At 35.5% G+C, this 14,736-nt stretch overlaps 2 protein-coding genes across 5 annotated transcripts in view; both read left to right on the plus strand.

Moving 5' to 3' along the window:
* LOC149568283 (uncharacterized) overlaps positions 1-12,505 on the plus strand; it is a 53,874-nt gene extending 41,369 nt beyond the window's left edge. Inside the window, exons 4-9 of the mRNA XM_089821264.1 lie at positions 1,669-1,754; positions 11,380-11,496; positions 11,591-11,660; positions 11,813-12,082; positions 12,166-12,262; positions 12,371-12,505. Coding sequence (XP_089677390.1) covers positions 11,427-11,496; positions 11,591-11,660; positions 11,813-12,082; positions 12,166-12,262; positions 12,371-12,505 — 642 coding nt within the window. The 5' untranslated portion in view covers positions 1,669-1,754; positions 11,380-11,426. The remainder of the gene's footprint in view (positions 1-1,668; positions 1,755-11,379; positions 11,497-11,590; positions 11,661-11,812; positions 12,083-12,165; positions 12,263-12,370) is intronic.
* A 233-nt stretch (positions 12,506-12,738) lies between these two features.
* Positions 12,739-13,568, plus strand: LOC149568284 (uncharacterized). 4 transcript variants are annotated; one of them, XM_089821259.1, is made up of 4 exons: positions 12,739-12,879; positions 13,001-13,082; positions 13,155-13,232; positions 13,330-13,568. In XM_089821259.1, the coding sequence occupies exons 1-4, from the start codon at positions 12,739-12,741 to the stop codon at positions 13,473-13,475; spliced, it is 447 nt and encodes a 148-aa protein (XP_089677385.1). In that variant the 3' UTR covers positions 13,476-13,568. The 4 variants fall into 4 exon arrangements, with proteins under 4 accessions (XP_089677385.1, XP_089677386.1, XP_089677387.1 ...); XM_089821260.1 differs by having other exon boundaries at positions 13,164-13,232; XM_089821261.1 differs by having other exon boundaries at positions 13,016-13,082.
* Positions 13,569-14,736: the final 1,168 nt, after the last annotated feature.

Consider the following 14,736-nt stretch of genomic DNA (forward strand, 5'->3'; position numbering starts at 1 on the left):
ATAAACTTTATTTGAAACATGGAGCCAACGTGAAATCCAATTTGAAACTCTAAATGTTGTCTCTATGTTCTTCACTTTGTGTCACATTTGCCGTATCATTCACCATTCCTGAACTCTCAAGAATCAGTCCTCATAAATTATTATGAGATTAATCTAGAATTTGAAGATTCTTGAACGTAAACAACTTTGGTGAGAGAATGTTTTACAACTCATTAAAAGACAAGCTGAGAAATCGTAACTCTGCTAGTTCTCCAATCCAAACTGAGAGACACCCCTGAATTTTGTTTTGCAAGTCAAATACTCTAAGTTTTGTGCAATTTGCAATAGGAGGAGGAATAATGGCTTGCAATTTTTTCTTCACTCAGATTTAGTGTCTCAAGTAGAGGAAGATTCCCTAACTCTTCTAGTACCCCACCTTTGAAATAATTTTGAGTCAAATTCAAAATTCTCAATTGAGAACATCTGACCAGATTTGTAGGAGTGACATCACTTAGTGCATTCTTTGAGAAGTCCACAAATACTAAAATATTATTAGCAAGACATATAGATAGCGGAATAGAGCCAGTTAACAAGACAGTTGCAAATTTCGCGTCATTGGAAATATATTGAAGAGCCTCCATGTTTTACTTGTTGTAATCTTTGTAATATATTGCTACAGATTGCTAACCAAAGCTCCAAAACAATTTTCAGTAGAAAGAATATCAACAAACAACATTAATCATATTTAATTTAGTACAAATAAGCTCTTATGTTTGCACTCTTGAAATGCAAACTGTTAAGAAGATTCTATTAAGAATATGTATCTGGGGCAATTGAAATGTATTTTGAAATTCTCACATACATTCTACTCATTATCAAAATTATGCAAGAATTATATATTTTGTTGTGTAGATCCACCAAATATTGGTCACCTTTCAAAGGGATAAGAAGTTGCTTCTTGAATAAAATCTGATTGCGCAGAATTATCTTGATTGTTAACAAAATGTTATATCTTTAATATTCAATTGCAAGCATTTAGGGAAAATTGAAATCAAATGCAATATGTGAACAGTTAATTTTGAGAAATTTGGTCAATAAAATAAAGGAGAGGAAGAATCAGTTCAACCCATATAACAACTACTTCATGGGACTTCTAACTGTATTTAAGAAGTTAAATATAAAAATTCAAATACATCAGAACCAACATAAAACCTTCATGAATTCAGCGTTCAAAAAGATATTGGATAAAATTATCCATCAAAGTAAAACACTTGTACCTTGATTTTAGGTGAAAGCACAACATTGTAATCACGCTGGCAAATCCAACTCCAAAACACAACCCCATTGACATTGCCCACGATCGATCCATCTCGTCTGCATCTCCATCTGCATCTGTCACTGTTGTGCTGTTCCTTTGTGTTTGGCCACCTATTTCACCCCCACCAGATCTCATTGCTCCATTTTCAATATGCCCTATGGATGTCCCTATCTAACTATATATCTTTTAATTAGATATAATAACTAATTTATGTGCTTTTTCATGACTATGTTTGACTCATATAATTGTGATCTCTCCAGCACTATGATGTCGTTTAATATGTCTTGCTAAAGATTGTAAATTTTGTTCCTTTTGCCATGTCATGTAATATGTCTTGCCTTGTAGCTTATATGTTTTGAAATTGTTGTTAGGTCTTGTAGCTTGTATAATTTGATTGTTGGAGAGCTTCTACAGCTAAACAAGAAGGTCGTTGCACAAGTTATAGCCGCGCGCTTGGGTATGAAAATTGTATATTTTTTATTCTAATGTATATTTTAACTAGACTTTTAGCTTATATGTTTTGAAATTGCTTTTAGTGGCTTAATGTTGTAAGGTCTCTTGAAATAAGACCTTCAGGCGGTTGGTTAAAGTTTTACAAATAATCTTATCCACAAATTTGCCTAGAGCAATTGACTGAATGTTATAAAAGGTGATTGGGTTAAATGTCTTAGGAATAAAGTCAAAGAAAGTATTTTTAAAATATTAAAGTATTTAGCTAGGTCTAAGAAGATTTGTGTACTTTCGACAGTTTTGCTTAGTTTGTGAAAGTTGTAGACCGAAGTTTTCATAGCCCGATTTTTGCTTCTTGCGAAGAACGATCATGTCAGATAATATAACTAAAGAACAAAATAGGGAGACAATCACTAGATTGTAGTCTAACTTGAAAAGAAAAGGTGATGGAAAATGTTATTGTGCTTGCAAAATTTGTAAGGGCTTAAATCGTAGAAGACTGCTAATCAAAACAATTAAGAGACATTGTAGGGAGAATGGTCACATTGAAGGGGGGCATGACTATCATCCACTGGTAAGTTGTTCATTATATCATTTTAACAATTTATATACATATGAAATCACTTGATGATGAGTTAATGATCATGGTTTATTTATGTTAATCAATTTTATATAGGTTGATCTCCCTAGGGAAGTGCATGATATGAACCACAACAATCCGAAGAATATGGTTTTCGAAGTGGAGGAACATGGAGGTGCGAATATCCAAGGTGAAGATAATGATCCCATGGAAGATGACGATCATGCGCAAGAAAACACAATTGAAGATGATGGTATAAATACATTGATCCATGACACATTTAGTCCAAGCGTATCTGATCATGATGATGATGATAGGCTCGATGTACCTCTACTTGAGAAGGCATACGAGCCCCTATACAAAGACTCCCAAACAACTCTTCTCTCTGTTGTATTGTTGTTGTTGAACTTGAAGGTTATGAATGGTTTATCCAACATAACAATGTCACGTATGTAAAAGTATGTCATATATGTCTTTATAGTTAACAAAGGGTGAATAATGTACCACTAATATTGTTTATATTAACAACTTATATTTTTTGTTGTAGATTGATAGGCGAGTTTTTGTTACCACCATCAAATATTTTACCTCGCTCGTATCGAGAATTATCTGTTGTTATGAAAGATATTGCAATGGAATATAAGCAATACATGCTTGTCCCAATGATCATATTATATATTATAAAGAACATGAATTTGCAACACAATGCCTTGTATGTCATACGAGTAGATATCGAACATATCGACTAACAAAAAAGATGCCTCAAAAGGTTCTTCATTACATCCCCATTATTCCACGGATGCGACAATTATTCAAGTGTAGTAACTTGACTCAATTTATGGATTATCATGCACGCAATAGAAGTTGAGATGACATTATTTTAATCCCTGCGGATGGTTCGACATTTATGCACATAGAGTAAAAGTGGCAACACTTCAAAGAAGAACCTTGTAATCTCATGCTTTCATTGGCAGCGGACGGTGTCAATTCATTTGGAGAGATGAGATCTGTTTACTCGGTGTGGCCTGTTTTTGTTATCAACAATAACATTCCTCCGTGGATGTCAATAAAGAGGGAGCACATTATGTTGACAATGATTGTTCCAGGTATCTTATCATTTGATAGTTATTAATTTACATGTACTTACAAATCTTGCAGTAAAACGGTCACAACAATTATGTAATGTTACTATTCATTCAAGTAGGTAAATATCAAGTAAAAGATATGAATGTATATATTGAACCTCTTATCGACGAGTTGGAGTTATGGAACAGTGTCACTATGTATGACGTGTCTAGACCAATAGGACAAAGACAATTTCAATTCCATGCAATACTTGCATGGACAATACATGATGCCCCAGGGCTAACACATTTTTGTGGTATGTTATAGTGAATGCAAGTTGCGCACGATAATTCTAATTATAAAAATCAACATATTTAATAATCCAATTATATCATTATCTTGTAGGTCTTCAAACAAAGGGGAAATTTGCATGTCTAGTTTGTGGTCCAAAGATGAAATCTCATCATTCAAAAAGTTTAGGAAAGCAGGTGTTTGATGAGTGTAGACACTTCCTCCATAGGAATCATAAGTATCGAAGTACGGAAAAATATCTTTTCAATGGGAAATAAGAGACTACATCAAAGCCACGAAGAATGACACCTCGCCTATGGAAGTTGGAATATAATATAATTAATCATCGAGGTAATGTCATTCCACCTAATGGTTTATGTTTGTAATTTATATATTTCTATTGTGATTTTTGTTTACTAATTGTGTAATTGATGATCGTGAAGGTCGTCAAGGTAGTATTGACAACCTTCCAAAGGGACTAAAAAGCTATCTCAGACAATTTAGTAGGTTGCCCTACTACGAGCACTTACAAATTGTGCATTTGTTTGATACTATGCATATTGGAAAGAATATAACAAAGACATTATGGAAAATATTGGATGGAAGGCGTGACAAAGAAAAAATTGTCAAAATTTGTAATGACATTCATGAATTCAATCATGCATTGAAGAATTTCATTCACTCAAATAGCAACAGAGATCAGATTAATATAAGTGCCTTTCCTTGGTTATTAACGGAGCAGCAAAGTGATGCCATAAAAGAAGTCATACGAAAAATTCGATTTCCCACAGGATTTGCTGCAAACATAAACAATCTCATATTAGAAAAAAAAACGTGAATTTGGGCTAGGGCTCAAAATGCATGATTGGCATACTTTCGTCAATGTAAGTTATGTTCTTCTGTATTTACAATATATTCATAAACTACGTGTACTGTTCGTTATGTTATGTTAGAAAACAATGAAATGATTGGTTTATAATTACTGCAGTATGTGCTTCCTCTATCTCTCCTAGAGCAGTTCAACAATAACATCAAACAAGTGATATATGATCTTGGAAAATACATGAGGTAAGCAGTAATATCTGTTCAATTTGTTGTATATATTTATTATATTCACGAGTTGTTTTTCTTGCTATGTAATCTATTGTATATTATTTTGTAAAGTCTCATATCTATATATTTTTTGTGACTTGAATCTCTTAATGTAGGTGGTTGTCATTTAAAGAAATCCATAAAGAAGATATAAACTATTGGAAGAGAAGAATTCCTCATTTACTGTGTGAAATGCAAAAGTGTTTACCTCCAACTTTTTTCAATGCACATGAACACTACCTCATACACCTAGTTGAGGAGATTGAATTGTGTGGACCTGTACACACTAGGTCAATGTGGATGGTTGAGAGGCACTTGAAATCTTTGAAGGCTTTGGTTCGACAAAGAGCACATCCTGAGGGTTCTATGGTAGAGGGATATATGGTATACCAAACTATGGTGTACATTTCTGAATATCTTCCTAAGTTTGCATCAAATATCCATGTAGATCGCATTTGGGACCTCGAGCCTTTTAAAAAATTAGAAGGGGAGTACTTGATGGGGAAAGGTACATTGAGGAAAGTGAGAGGTAATAAATTATAAGATGTTATTGTAATAAATTATTTCTTAATCTTCAAAATAAATTGGTTGTAAGTTGTCTATTTTTTTTTTGTATAAGTGCTCGAGAGTGGGATGCACTACATTTGTATATTGCAAACAATCTTTGATTGGATGACGGTATGGATTGAACGATGTCAACATTCTGGTCGCACATTAACATGGGAAGGTGTATCTTCATTGGTTAAAGAAGCTCATCGTAATGGAGATTCCAATGTTACGCAAAGGGAAATAGATTCAGCACATGGTTTAAGAGATTTCTAGGTACGTACAAATTTATTAATCACCCGTATGTTTATCAACTCACGATACAATAATTTTGACATGTTTCACATATTATTGTAGGTTAAACACCACAAGGCTATGTTCTGTAATGGTTAGAAATTTTGCGTCAAAGTGTTGGATGACACGAAGAAAACTTGTGATTCAGGAATAACTGCAGTATTTCAAGTGACTAATATTTCATCTAGAAACGACTTACATCCTCGAGAGTCTGAAAATCGATACTATGGCATTTTGGATGATATACTTGAGTGTGACTTTAGTTCCTTCAAATTAGTACTCTTCGTTGTCAAATGGTATAGGCTACGACTTAATGCAAATGATCCTGATAGAACTGTTATTAAACATGGTAATGGATTTACAATGGTTAATACAAGGTCGTTTGAGCCAATTGGGGATGAGCCCTATGTTCTTCCAAGCCAATGTGAGCAGGTATTTTACTCAGAGGTTCCACATAAACCAAGTTGGTCATTTGTTGTTAGACATGAACCGAGAGGAAGGCCAATAAAGTATAATGTGATGGAAGAAGAAGATACCGAAGAAGTAGAAGATGATGTAGATGGTGATCACGATCGATAGTTATTGGATGATGTTCTTGACACAAATTTTCATGAAAAAGAAGAAGAAGATGATGACAATGATGCTGCTACTAATGATGATGATGAAGATGATGTTGATGTTGATGATGACGATGACGATGGCATGGATGATGATGATGATGACGATGACGATGATGGCGAGGATGATGATGATGATGATGAAATTTAGAGGTATGCCATCAATCCTTAATCTATTTAATATTCATTTCTTGATAGAAATATATTTGTCTTATATGGTTACATAGTTTATTCATTATCTATTTAAAAGCTACAAGTTTCAACTACAAATAGAATACTGCTAATCTAAATTAATTAAATAAAACTATTTAAAACACATATTGATGTGTGAATCTATTGAGCCTTATTTTCTTTCAGGTCAAAAGCATTTGTAAGTGTTTAGTTAAGAAAAGGGAATTCATTAAATATCTATAAAAGGGAGTTGTACCTAGAATAAAATTCATAGGGAAAACATAATATAAGTGCTTACCCAATTTGTTGGTTAATAATTCTGCCTCTATAGGTGATGCAGAGACCCTGAGTGGACTTGTAGTCATTCATAACAAGAGGGACTTCCATATTGTTCTCACAACACCAACCAAGCATCTTCATAAGATCCCTCTCCTTGATCCAAGCCAACTCCATAACCTATCAGAGTGCACACCAAATCCTTATGCCACCTTAGGTTCTACATCTTTGGAATAATCCCATGAATGTCCCTTAATCCATCCAATGGATTCATCCAAGCAATCTAATCAACAAACTATCAAATGCTCACATGCCTCAATAGGCGCCAAACTTGACTTCACCTTAACTAGGTGTTCCCTCCACCTCCACACACATCAAACAACTTCAAATAGCATGTCCCCAAGGTGACTAAGCCCTCAACTCATCAGTTGATACAAAAACCTAGTTTTAGCCCTTCATTAGGCCTACTTCCCTAGTAGGCTTATACTGTGAGCCTGATTTAAGTGTTATATTGTGTACCTTTTAATGTTTTTAATTTTTATGTGATGCTTATGATGGATGTGATTATGCTCACGATAATTGAATTACATTTGCAGGAAACTGAACCCCTTTCAAGAGCATCCCACACAGTCTCATGGATCGACAGGTATAAGTCAATACTCCTTATAGAGAGTCTATTTAATACACTTATCAATAGTAAGATTGATGTCTTCTAAGATCTCTCCCATTTGCAGGTACCGACGAATAGGTATTTGTCAGAAGTGTCTTCCTCGAGTGAGGGAAATATAGGAATAGAAGAGGAAAGTGAGACATGCAATTTATCTAGAACATGGAGATTAACTAGAGGTCAAAGGACTAGAAGGAAATTCAATAAACGCATGAAATTTTTCCTTGCTCAAGGGGGGTCATGTTCTTATGATGATGAGACGGAAGAAGACATCGAGGTGCCCTTGAGGTACCAACATCTATAGAAACATTGGGTACCCAAGGAACTTCCTCCAATAAACACTGATTTTTGTGTTAACGAGAGGATATATTGCATAGCACCATCATGATTACATGATTTGGGCCTATTTTCTATGGACGGCATAAAGGTGTCTTACAACAAAGTTTCTGAATTGATGGAGTATGTTGGACCATGTTACGATTACAAAAGTTGGATGCATATTGTTCAATATAAAAAAAGTATGCGTAGGTATGCCCTCTCGGCAAATTATATACAACAACAAGATATACAAGGTTATGTTATAGGTCAAACTTCAATTAGCTGTCTTTAGTTATGAAAGATTGTAATATTGAAGATCATCTTCTCTTGTAGTATATTATCAAAATTATATTCTGATGCAGAGTCTACCAGCCACTTCTTCTACTAGCCTTCAGAAGGCTTTCACAATCCAATTTTTGGATCTAGGACTTGGTATAAGTCCCCTTACACACACTGGGTATACACAACTGTTGAGCCCAAATGGGGCAATCCACTTCAAAAACTTCACTCACTAACACAACCAATGGTGACAGCAACCAAGACCTTCAGTCCAACCACAATCCTCAGTTTGTTTGGAATCTACCAAATCCACGACAATCCTTTGCACTTCTAGGCCTACAATCCTTGTAGCCTTTCCAATCCGTTTTCTTGTATTTTCACCAACTATCCCTCTATGGCATAGGGACTTCTCCACTATTTTAGGCACCTCTTAAGACACTTGCTAGAATCCCAAAAGCTTCTAGGATGATCTTGCTCTAGCACCCTCCAAACTGCTGCTTGGTACCTAGGCCTAGTTGATCAAGTTAGGCTAGGGCTTCAAGGAAGGATGGACTAGGTGGGTTCCCAAGACCCCAATCACTTATGGCAATCCTAAACACATTCAATGCATCTAACTTCAACACTCACACAGATCAGAAGTGCGTCCAAACATGACTGTCACCACAATAACAACAAAAACCAGTCAAGCACATGGTCTTGCTTGACCTAGGGCCGGCTTGGAAAAATGCTTGCCCTGCTCACCATGCCTCCAACTCCTGGAATCATGTAGACAGGTCCCTTAACTTGCATATCCCTCAGTTTCAGAGATTGCCACCAGTGGATTTGCAAGTTAGGGCTGCATTTGTGCAAGGCCGTAGAAAACAAGGCTATTCAGACCTCTCAGGACAAAAATGCTAATAACTCACAAACCACAATTGCAAATTGAATCAAATCAAAGCCAAAACCTTTTAAACACACATCCACCACTAATCCACTTGCAGAGTAATCATGAAAGTACTGTACGGAACTGTACAACCCACTGTAACAACAATTTTACCAGTAAATTAGAGGTTTTTATTCATATTCTCTAAGCATCTGCTACAACCTGATCTCTCCCTCCAACTGAGACCTCAAATGACATATTTGTAGGCCTATATGACCGTTGGAACAACCAAATAGCCGTTTCCAACCATGAAACAAACAAACAACTTTTTGTAATTACCGATCAGCATTTTAAAAGTTGTCAGCAACTTTTAGGCATTTTTTGCAAATCGGGAAGTCTAATGAACTTAACAAGTGCATGGTCATTTCTCTAGGCCTATATTGACTCAAACACCCTATTCTAAGGCCTTTTGGTCCCATTTGAATCACTCGGTTTATAACCACTCCAAAGTGCTAATGGGCCTTACATGTGCCTTTATTACAAAATATTACCAAACATGGGCCAACTTACTAAAGTATGGACCAAACCTTGTTAAAACTTCTTAAATTGCTTGAATCCACCCTTCCATGGAGTGGGTAAGTTTCCTGCCTCTTAGGTACTTGTTCCCTACTTGTTCCCCTGCCTCCTAGGTTAGGTGCCCTGCACCATATTCATGTGCTTGATCATGCAATGAGATGTGAATAAATAATGCTTTTATTGATGAAATAATTGTCTAATATAATGTCCTTGATTTCATAGAATGGTTAATGGGATAATAAATCTACAGTGATGTAGTTGATATCTCAGATGAGCCTTATAAACTTACATCAAGTATGATTTCGTTTCTAATGTGTATGAGTTACTTCATGACAAATGGAGTTGTCTTGCGTTGATCTTCCTTAGTAGTAATCAATGCTTTCATCATCTTCAATATATATATATATATCATTGCCAAAACTATGTTGTAATTATTGGCTCTAATCTATATCTGATTTGTCGTCTTCCCAATAGTCACCCTTCATAAGTTACTCGAGGATTCAACAATGTCTTGGAATCCACTCAAGGAACTAGAGTTCAACTCAAGGATCAATAAGAAGTCCCTGACTTTAGGATATCAACCAAACACTCCTCTGTAACAGGTTCACTGCCTTGATTCATTTTGAACAACTTTCAATTCACTTTGTCCATGTTTCAACTTCCCTTTCATTGGGAACACTCCTAATTCACCCTTCATGCAATCAACACTTAATCTTCGTCTTCAAGGATTCTCCTGATCCTTCCAATGCCTCAATAACCTTCAAACAACATAACTAAGGAGTTCCAACCCCTACCAAGCATCAACTCTATACCAATCTTCAAAACTGCCTTTTGTAGGACTGTCCTATTAGCCCTGTCTTGCAAGCAAATTGCATTTTTCTTCCAAATTTCTCAAACACCATGGTAACTTCGCCACCTCTTCAAATACCCTTTAATGAGTTCTTAAACCCCTACAAATATCAACCTTTCAACTTGTGACTGATGAACCCTTCTATGGCCGTCTCTACAATCAATTAGGCTTAATTAGCCCTTGCCTAACAAAGCAACTACCTTTTGTGCTTATTATCAACCTCCCAAACCTTTACACAACCTTAAGGCATCTAATAAATAGTAGGATTCCTCAACTTGTTTAACTCTCCATGCATTTCTAGATACTTTTCGATCAAACCCTCCCTTTAAGGGTTTCTAGCCTAGGGCTTCCTAGAAAAGACCCTAAATCAACTTATAAAATCTTTCTAATGGCTCAAACACTTTTAAACAAACCCTCTTAGATGTTTTCAAGTAGTATTTAGTCATTCCAACCCTTAGATCATCATATTCACCATGTGGTGCCTTGCAAATGCACCTTCACTGTTTGGTTCAACAGTCACCCTGCCGTTCCTTTCTTTGTTCACTGTCACCTACATCTAAATCATATTAAAGTCATCATATTTACAAGCCTAAGTACCTCTCCCACAAGTTACATTTTAATCATAGAAAGTGGGAGAGGCACATTTTCCCGAATTACTTCAAAACAGTGACAGACTGTCACATTTCCTGTCACAGCAAAGATCTAAAAAGTAGTTTTGCTTGAGAATAACTTACAAAACCCTTGCACAAAGTTAACCAAACATGACAATCTCTTCAAGAAGCAAAATAGTAACTTTTGAATGGCAAGAACCTTATTGAGTTACCAGTCTGAATCTTGGAAATTAGAAAACTGTCCCTGTGACAATGAAGTGCAGAATTCTTTTACTTATATATTTTCTTCATACACACAAACCCCTTTTCTCGACTACAACACTTGTGTCTTATAAAGACCTTGCTTTTCAAGCCTTTTTCCCATCTAACTGACTCATTAAATTGAACAAAGACTCCTTGGACGCCAACTGCCCTTCATAACTATCTTATGACAGCAACAAACAATTTTTTTTTTACAACTTTTTAACATCAATTATCATTTGTTCTTTTATACTTCGTGACAAAGACTTATGAAACTTATGAAACTTTTTGCAATAGGAGCTGCAACATCATTTCCTGGATGTTCGTATGTTCCTAGTACGGGAATGGTGAAGGATGTCATATTGATCGTCAGCGACGATGAAGGCATTCCATTAAAAGTAGCCAAAGTTCCAGGTACTTTAAAGTTATTATTATTCTATAGTGATATAATAGTAATTTAGTTTTTGATCACTCTTCATCGACTAATGATCCCATGATTGATTTGTAGGGAATGATGTTTTTTGGAAAAAACTTGGTGATGAGTGTTTGCGAATATTCGAGCCCACCTTGCATACCTGGTGGAACATCATATCCTAACTAAAACCCCAAACCACTATTTTGATTTCATATCATTGCTAGAATAGTTTTCCTTTTCATCCATTTGTTGAACTATATTGAAGGTAGCTTCACTTCATTTATGAGTCTTAACATGTTTTTTTTTACTTAAAAGGTGGAATAACCAAGACAAAAAGTTGAAGGATGATCTTATAGAGAGCATGACCCAACTCTTTGGACCTCGTGCATTCGAGAGAAACAAGCTCCTTGAAAAAGCTGGTTCATGTTTGAAGTATATTAGGGACCAGTACAGAAAAAATTTACAGGATAACCCCAAGTACGAGCGTCTGCCCTATGTTCCTGAGGCTGAGTGGCAGGTTCTGATTTTGGATGGAAAGTATAAAGCTGACAAGAAAAATAATATTACACCAGTAAAGAGTACAAGGTATGTGATACTATTGAGAATGTAATTATGTACTAATTAACCTCTATATTTATACTATCTAACATATTTCAAACTTTTCATAGATTCCCTGACACATCAAAGGCAACAAAGGCAAGACTAGAAAAGCACGAGACACACAAGCTCGACTCTGGTGGTTTTTCGAAACTTCAAGCACGAGTTGTAAGTATTAGTAAATGAAAAATTGTATCAAATTTTTTATATATTGTGATGGGAAATGCTAGGATAGACTAGCTTGTCTATGCTCCTGATCCTCAACTTCGATCTCAGTGTTCTTCACACCAATATATGATGGAGAGTAATACGCTTTGGAAGCACCAACAAACTCCTAGCACCTTGGAACAACTAAGCAATTCAAGTTATCACCCCAATCCTCTGTTTTCCACAAGAACATTCAAGGCTTGATTCGCCTTCAAACAAGGAACTAATCTGTTGTCACAATTGCTCCTTTAATTCATGGACCCAACTCATCACATAAGGCTGCATACTAGTTACTTCTCCCTTGTACCATTCAAGGCCTCATACAGCCAACCTTGACACCAAGTGTTTTGGCAACTTTTGTATTTCCTTTTGATATTTTAACTACCCTCCATTGGTTGATGAAACAATGCAAGTAAAATTCACCATACCACGCAAAAATGCAAGGCTCAGAGTTCAAGAGCTGCCTCACAGAAGAGGATAAGAGAATTGGCTTCCAAGAAGGCTATAGAGTTGTGGCTAAACGACTACGAGCTAAAATCAGTGTGGAAGGTTCTAATAATGATGCATCTGAGCCACAGGTAAATAAGCTAAATGAAATTTATTTCAAATTGAATACTTTACCAATTCGTCTATTTGATGTTAAGTTCCAATATAAAGTGAGTATATCTGTTTTAAGCAAGCAATGATAACAATGCGTAGGATGTTGGAATGCAGCCTGACAATCCTTCTACACAATCTGTGAATGCTGAAGGTTCGCATTATGTGCATCCCAATGGTGGAGGTATACATTTGCTATTAAATTTTTTATATGTAATTGCAATTGGTGTTTGGATTAACGTAACATTTTGTATAGCATCTGTAGAGGATCGAGGGGTCGGTGTTCATGAGCGTGTTGACGTTGAGTCCAGACAAAATGATGTGGTCAGATTAGGTAAAGAGTGCCAAAGTTATGTTATTTAAAATAATTAAATACTTGTAACAATTATAATAAATTATTTTTAATTTAACTCTTTTATTTGTTATTGCAGAGGACCCCCCCTTGCAACATCATAGGAATTTGAGGTCATCAAGAACAGAGAATAGAACAACTGATGAGGGGGGAATTGATGATGACACTGATGCTCCTCTTAGAGCTTACATAGAAAAAAGAAATAGAAAGAAAAAAAAGAAATGATTGTCATCTACATACCTTAATTGATAATGATTGAATTTTATGTCTCAATGAATTTAATTATTTGCTAATGAATGTTCATGAATTATGTGTTAATGGAGAATATTGATGAATGTTGCATGTTAACGAATCTAATGTGTTAATGAATGTTATCATGTGATATTGATTGAATGTTACATTTTATTAATAGTTGGAAGAATGAATGAATGTTAGATGTTAATGGGGAATGTAGAGTGATGTTAGGGGGAGGGGGGTGGGGCCAAATGAGCTTCCACCTTCACGTGGTTGGCCCTGTTTAGTAGAGAATATTAAACTTTTCTCGAAACAAAGTGAAGCTCAATAAGATGCTAAATATTTCTCTATTTTGTCCTATGTTTAGACTATTGTCCTATGCATCTAAGGCTTCATGCTTTGAACTTTCATGAAGTTCTAAACTTGTAGCTTTTTTATTGCATCCTTGGATCTCAACACTATCTTGGGACTGTGTTATCACCAATGATACGATTATCATAATTAACTAGGGAAACCCTTGATCAGCACTGTCTTGGGACTGTGTTATCTGAATATGCCGTTGCTTGGAAGAGGTTATTTTAAGCAAAGAGAATTAGGATTTGATCATATTAGATAGCTTTCCTAACAAATATATCTAACTCTTAGGCTTCAACTCAATTGTATCCATGAGTTCATGGTCAGATACAAAGCTTACCTCCAAGTTCCAAATCTTCCCACCCATACTCTTTGAATTTTATATCGAATGGGCCCTTTGTCAGTTCACTAAGCATAGTTGTTGCTTGTGCCAAGAGAGTCCGAGATATTGCAATATGGATTCAATGTTTAATCTTTTCGATCCAACTATCTTCACGTTCAAGCCTGTCCTAACTGGATTTGTATCCTCGGCATTCAACAAAGTTATGAATTGTATCCTCATTTTTTTTCTAAATTTCACCACAGCTTCCTAGTAGGGTGTTTTATATAAGCTGTTTCTTGCGACTTTTACTTAAAAGAGCTATTACTGTTCATGGCTTTCCTAAATATTGTTTCTTGTTTATTTACTAAAGTTAGCTTGGGTTGTATCTCGATATGTTTTGTGTATTTATTTTAGTGAAAGTTGCAAAGGGCTAATATGAAATTACATTTTTTAAAAAGCACATGTAAGCCAACTTTCATGGAGCTCCCTAATCATTTGTTGTTATGAAATTTTGCTATTTCAAACTGTGATAATAAATTATAATATTTGAATTTTGTGTTATTTTGTCATTCTGTC

Source organism: Cupressus sempervirens, chromosome 3 (assembly GCF_028749045.1).
Source record: "Cupressus sempervirens isolate cs-2001-9-10 chromosome 3, ASM2874904v1, whole genome shotgun sequence".
NCBI lineage: Eukaryota > Viridiplantae > Streptophyta > Pinopsida > Cupressales > Cupressaceae > Cupressus > Cupressus sempervirens.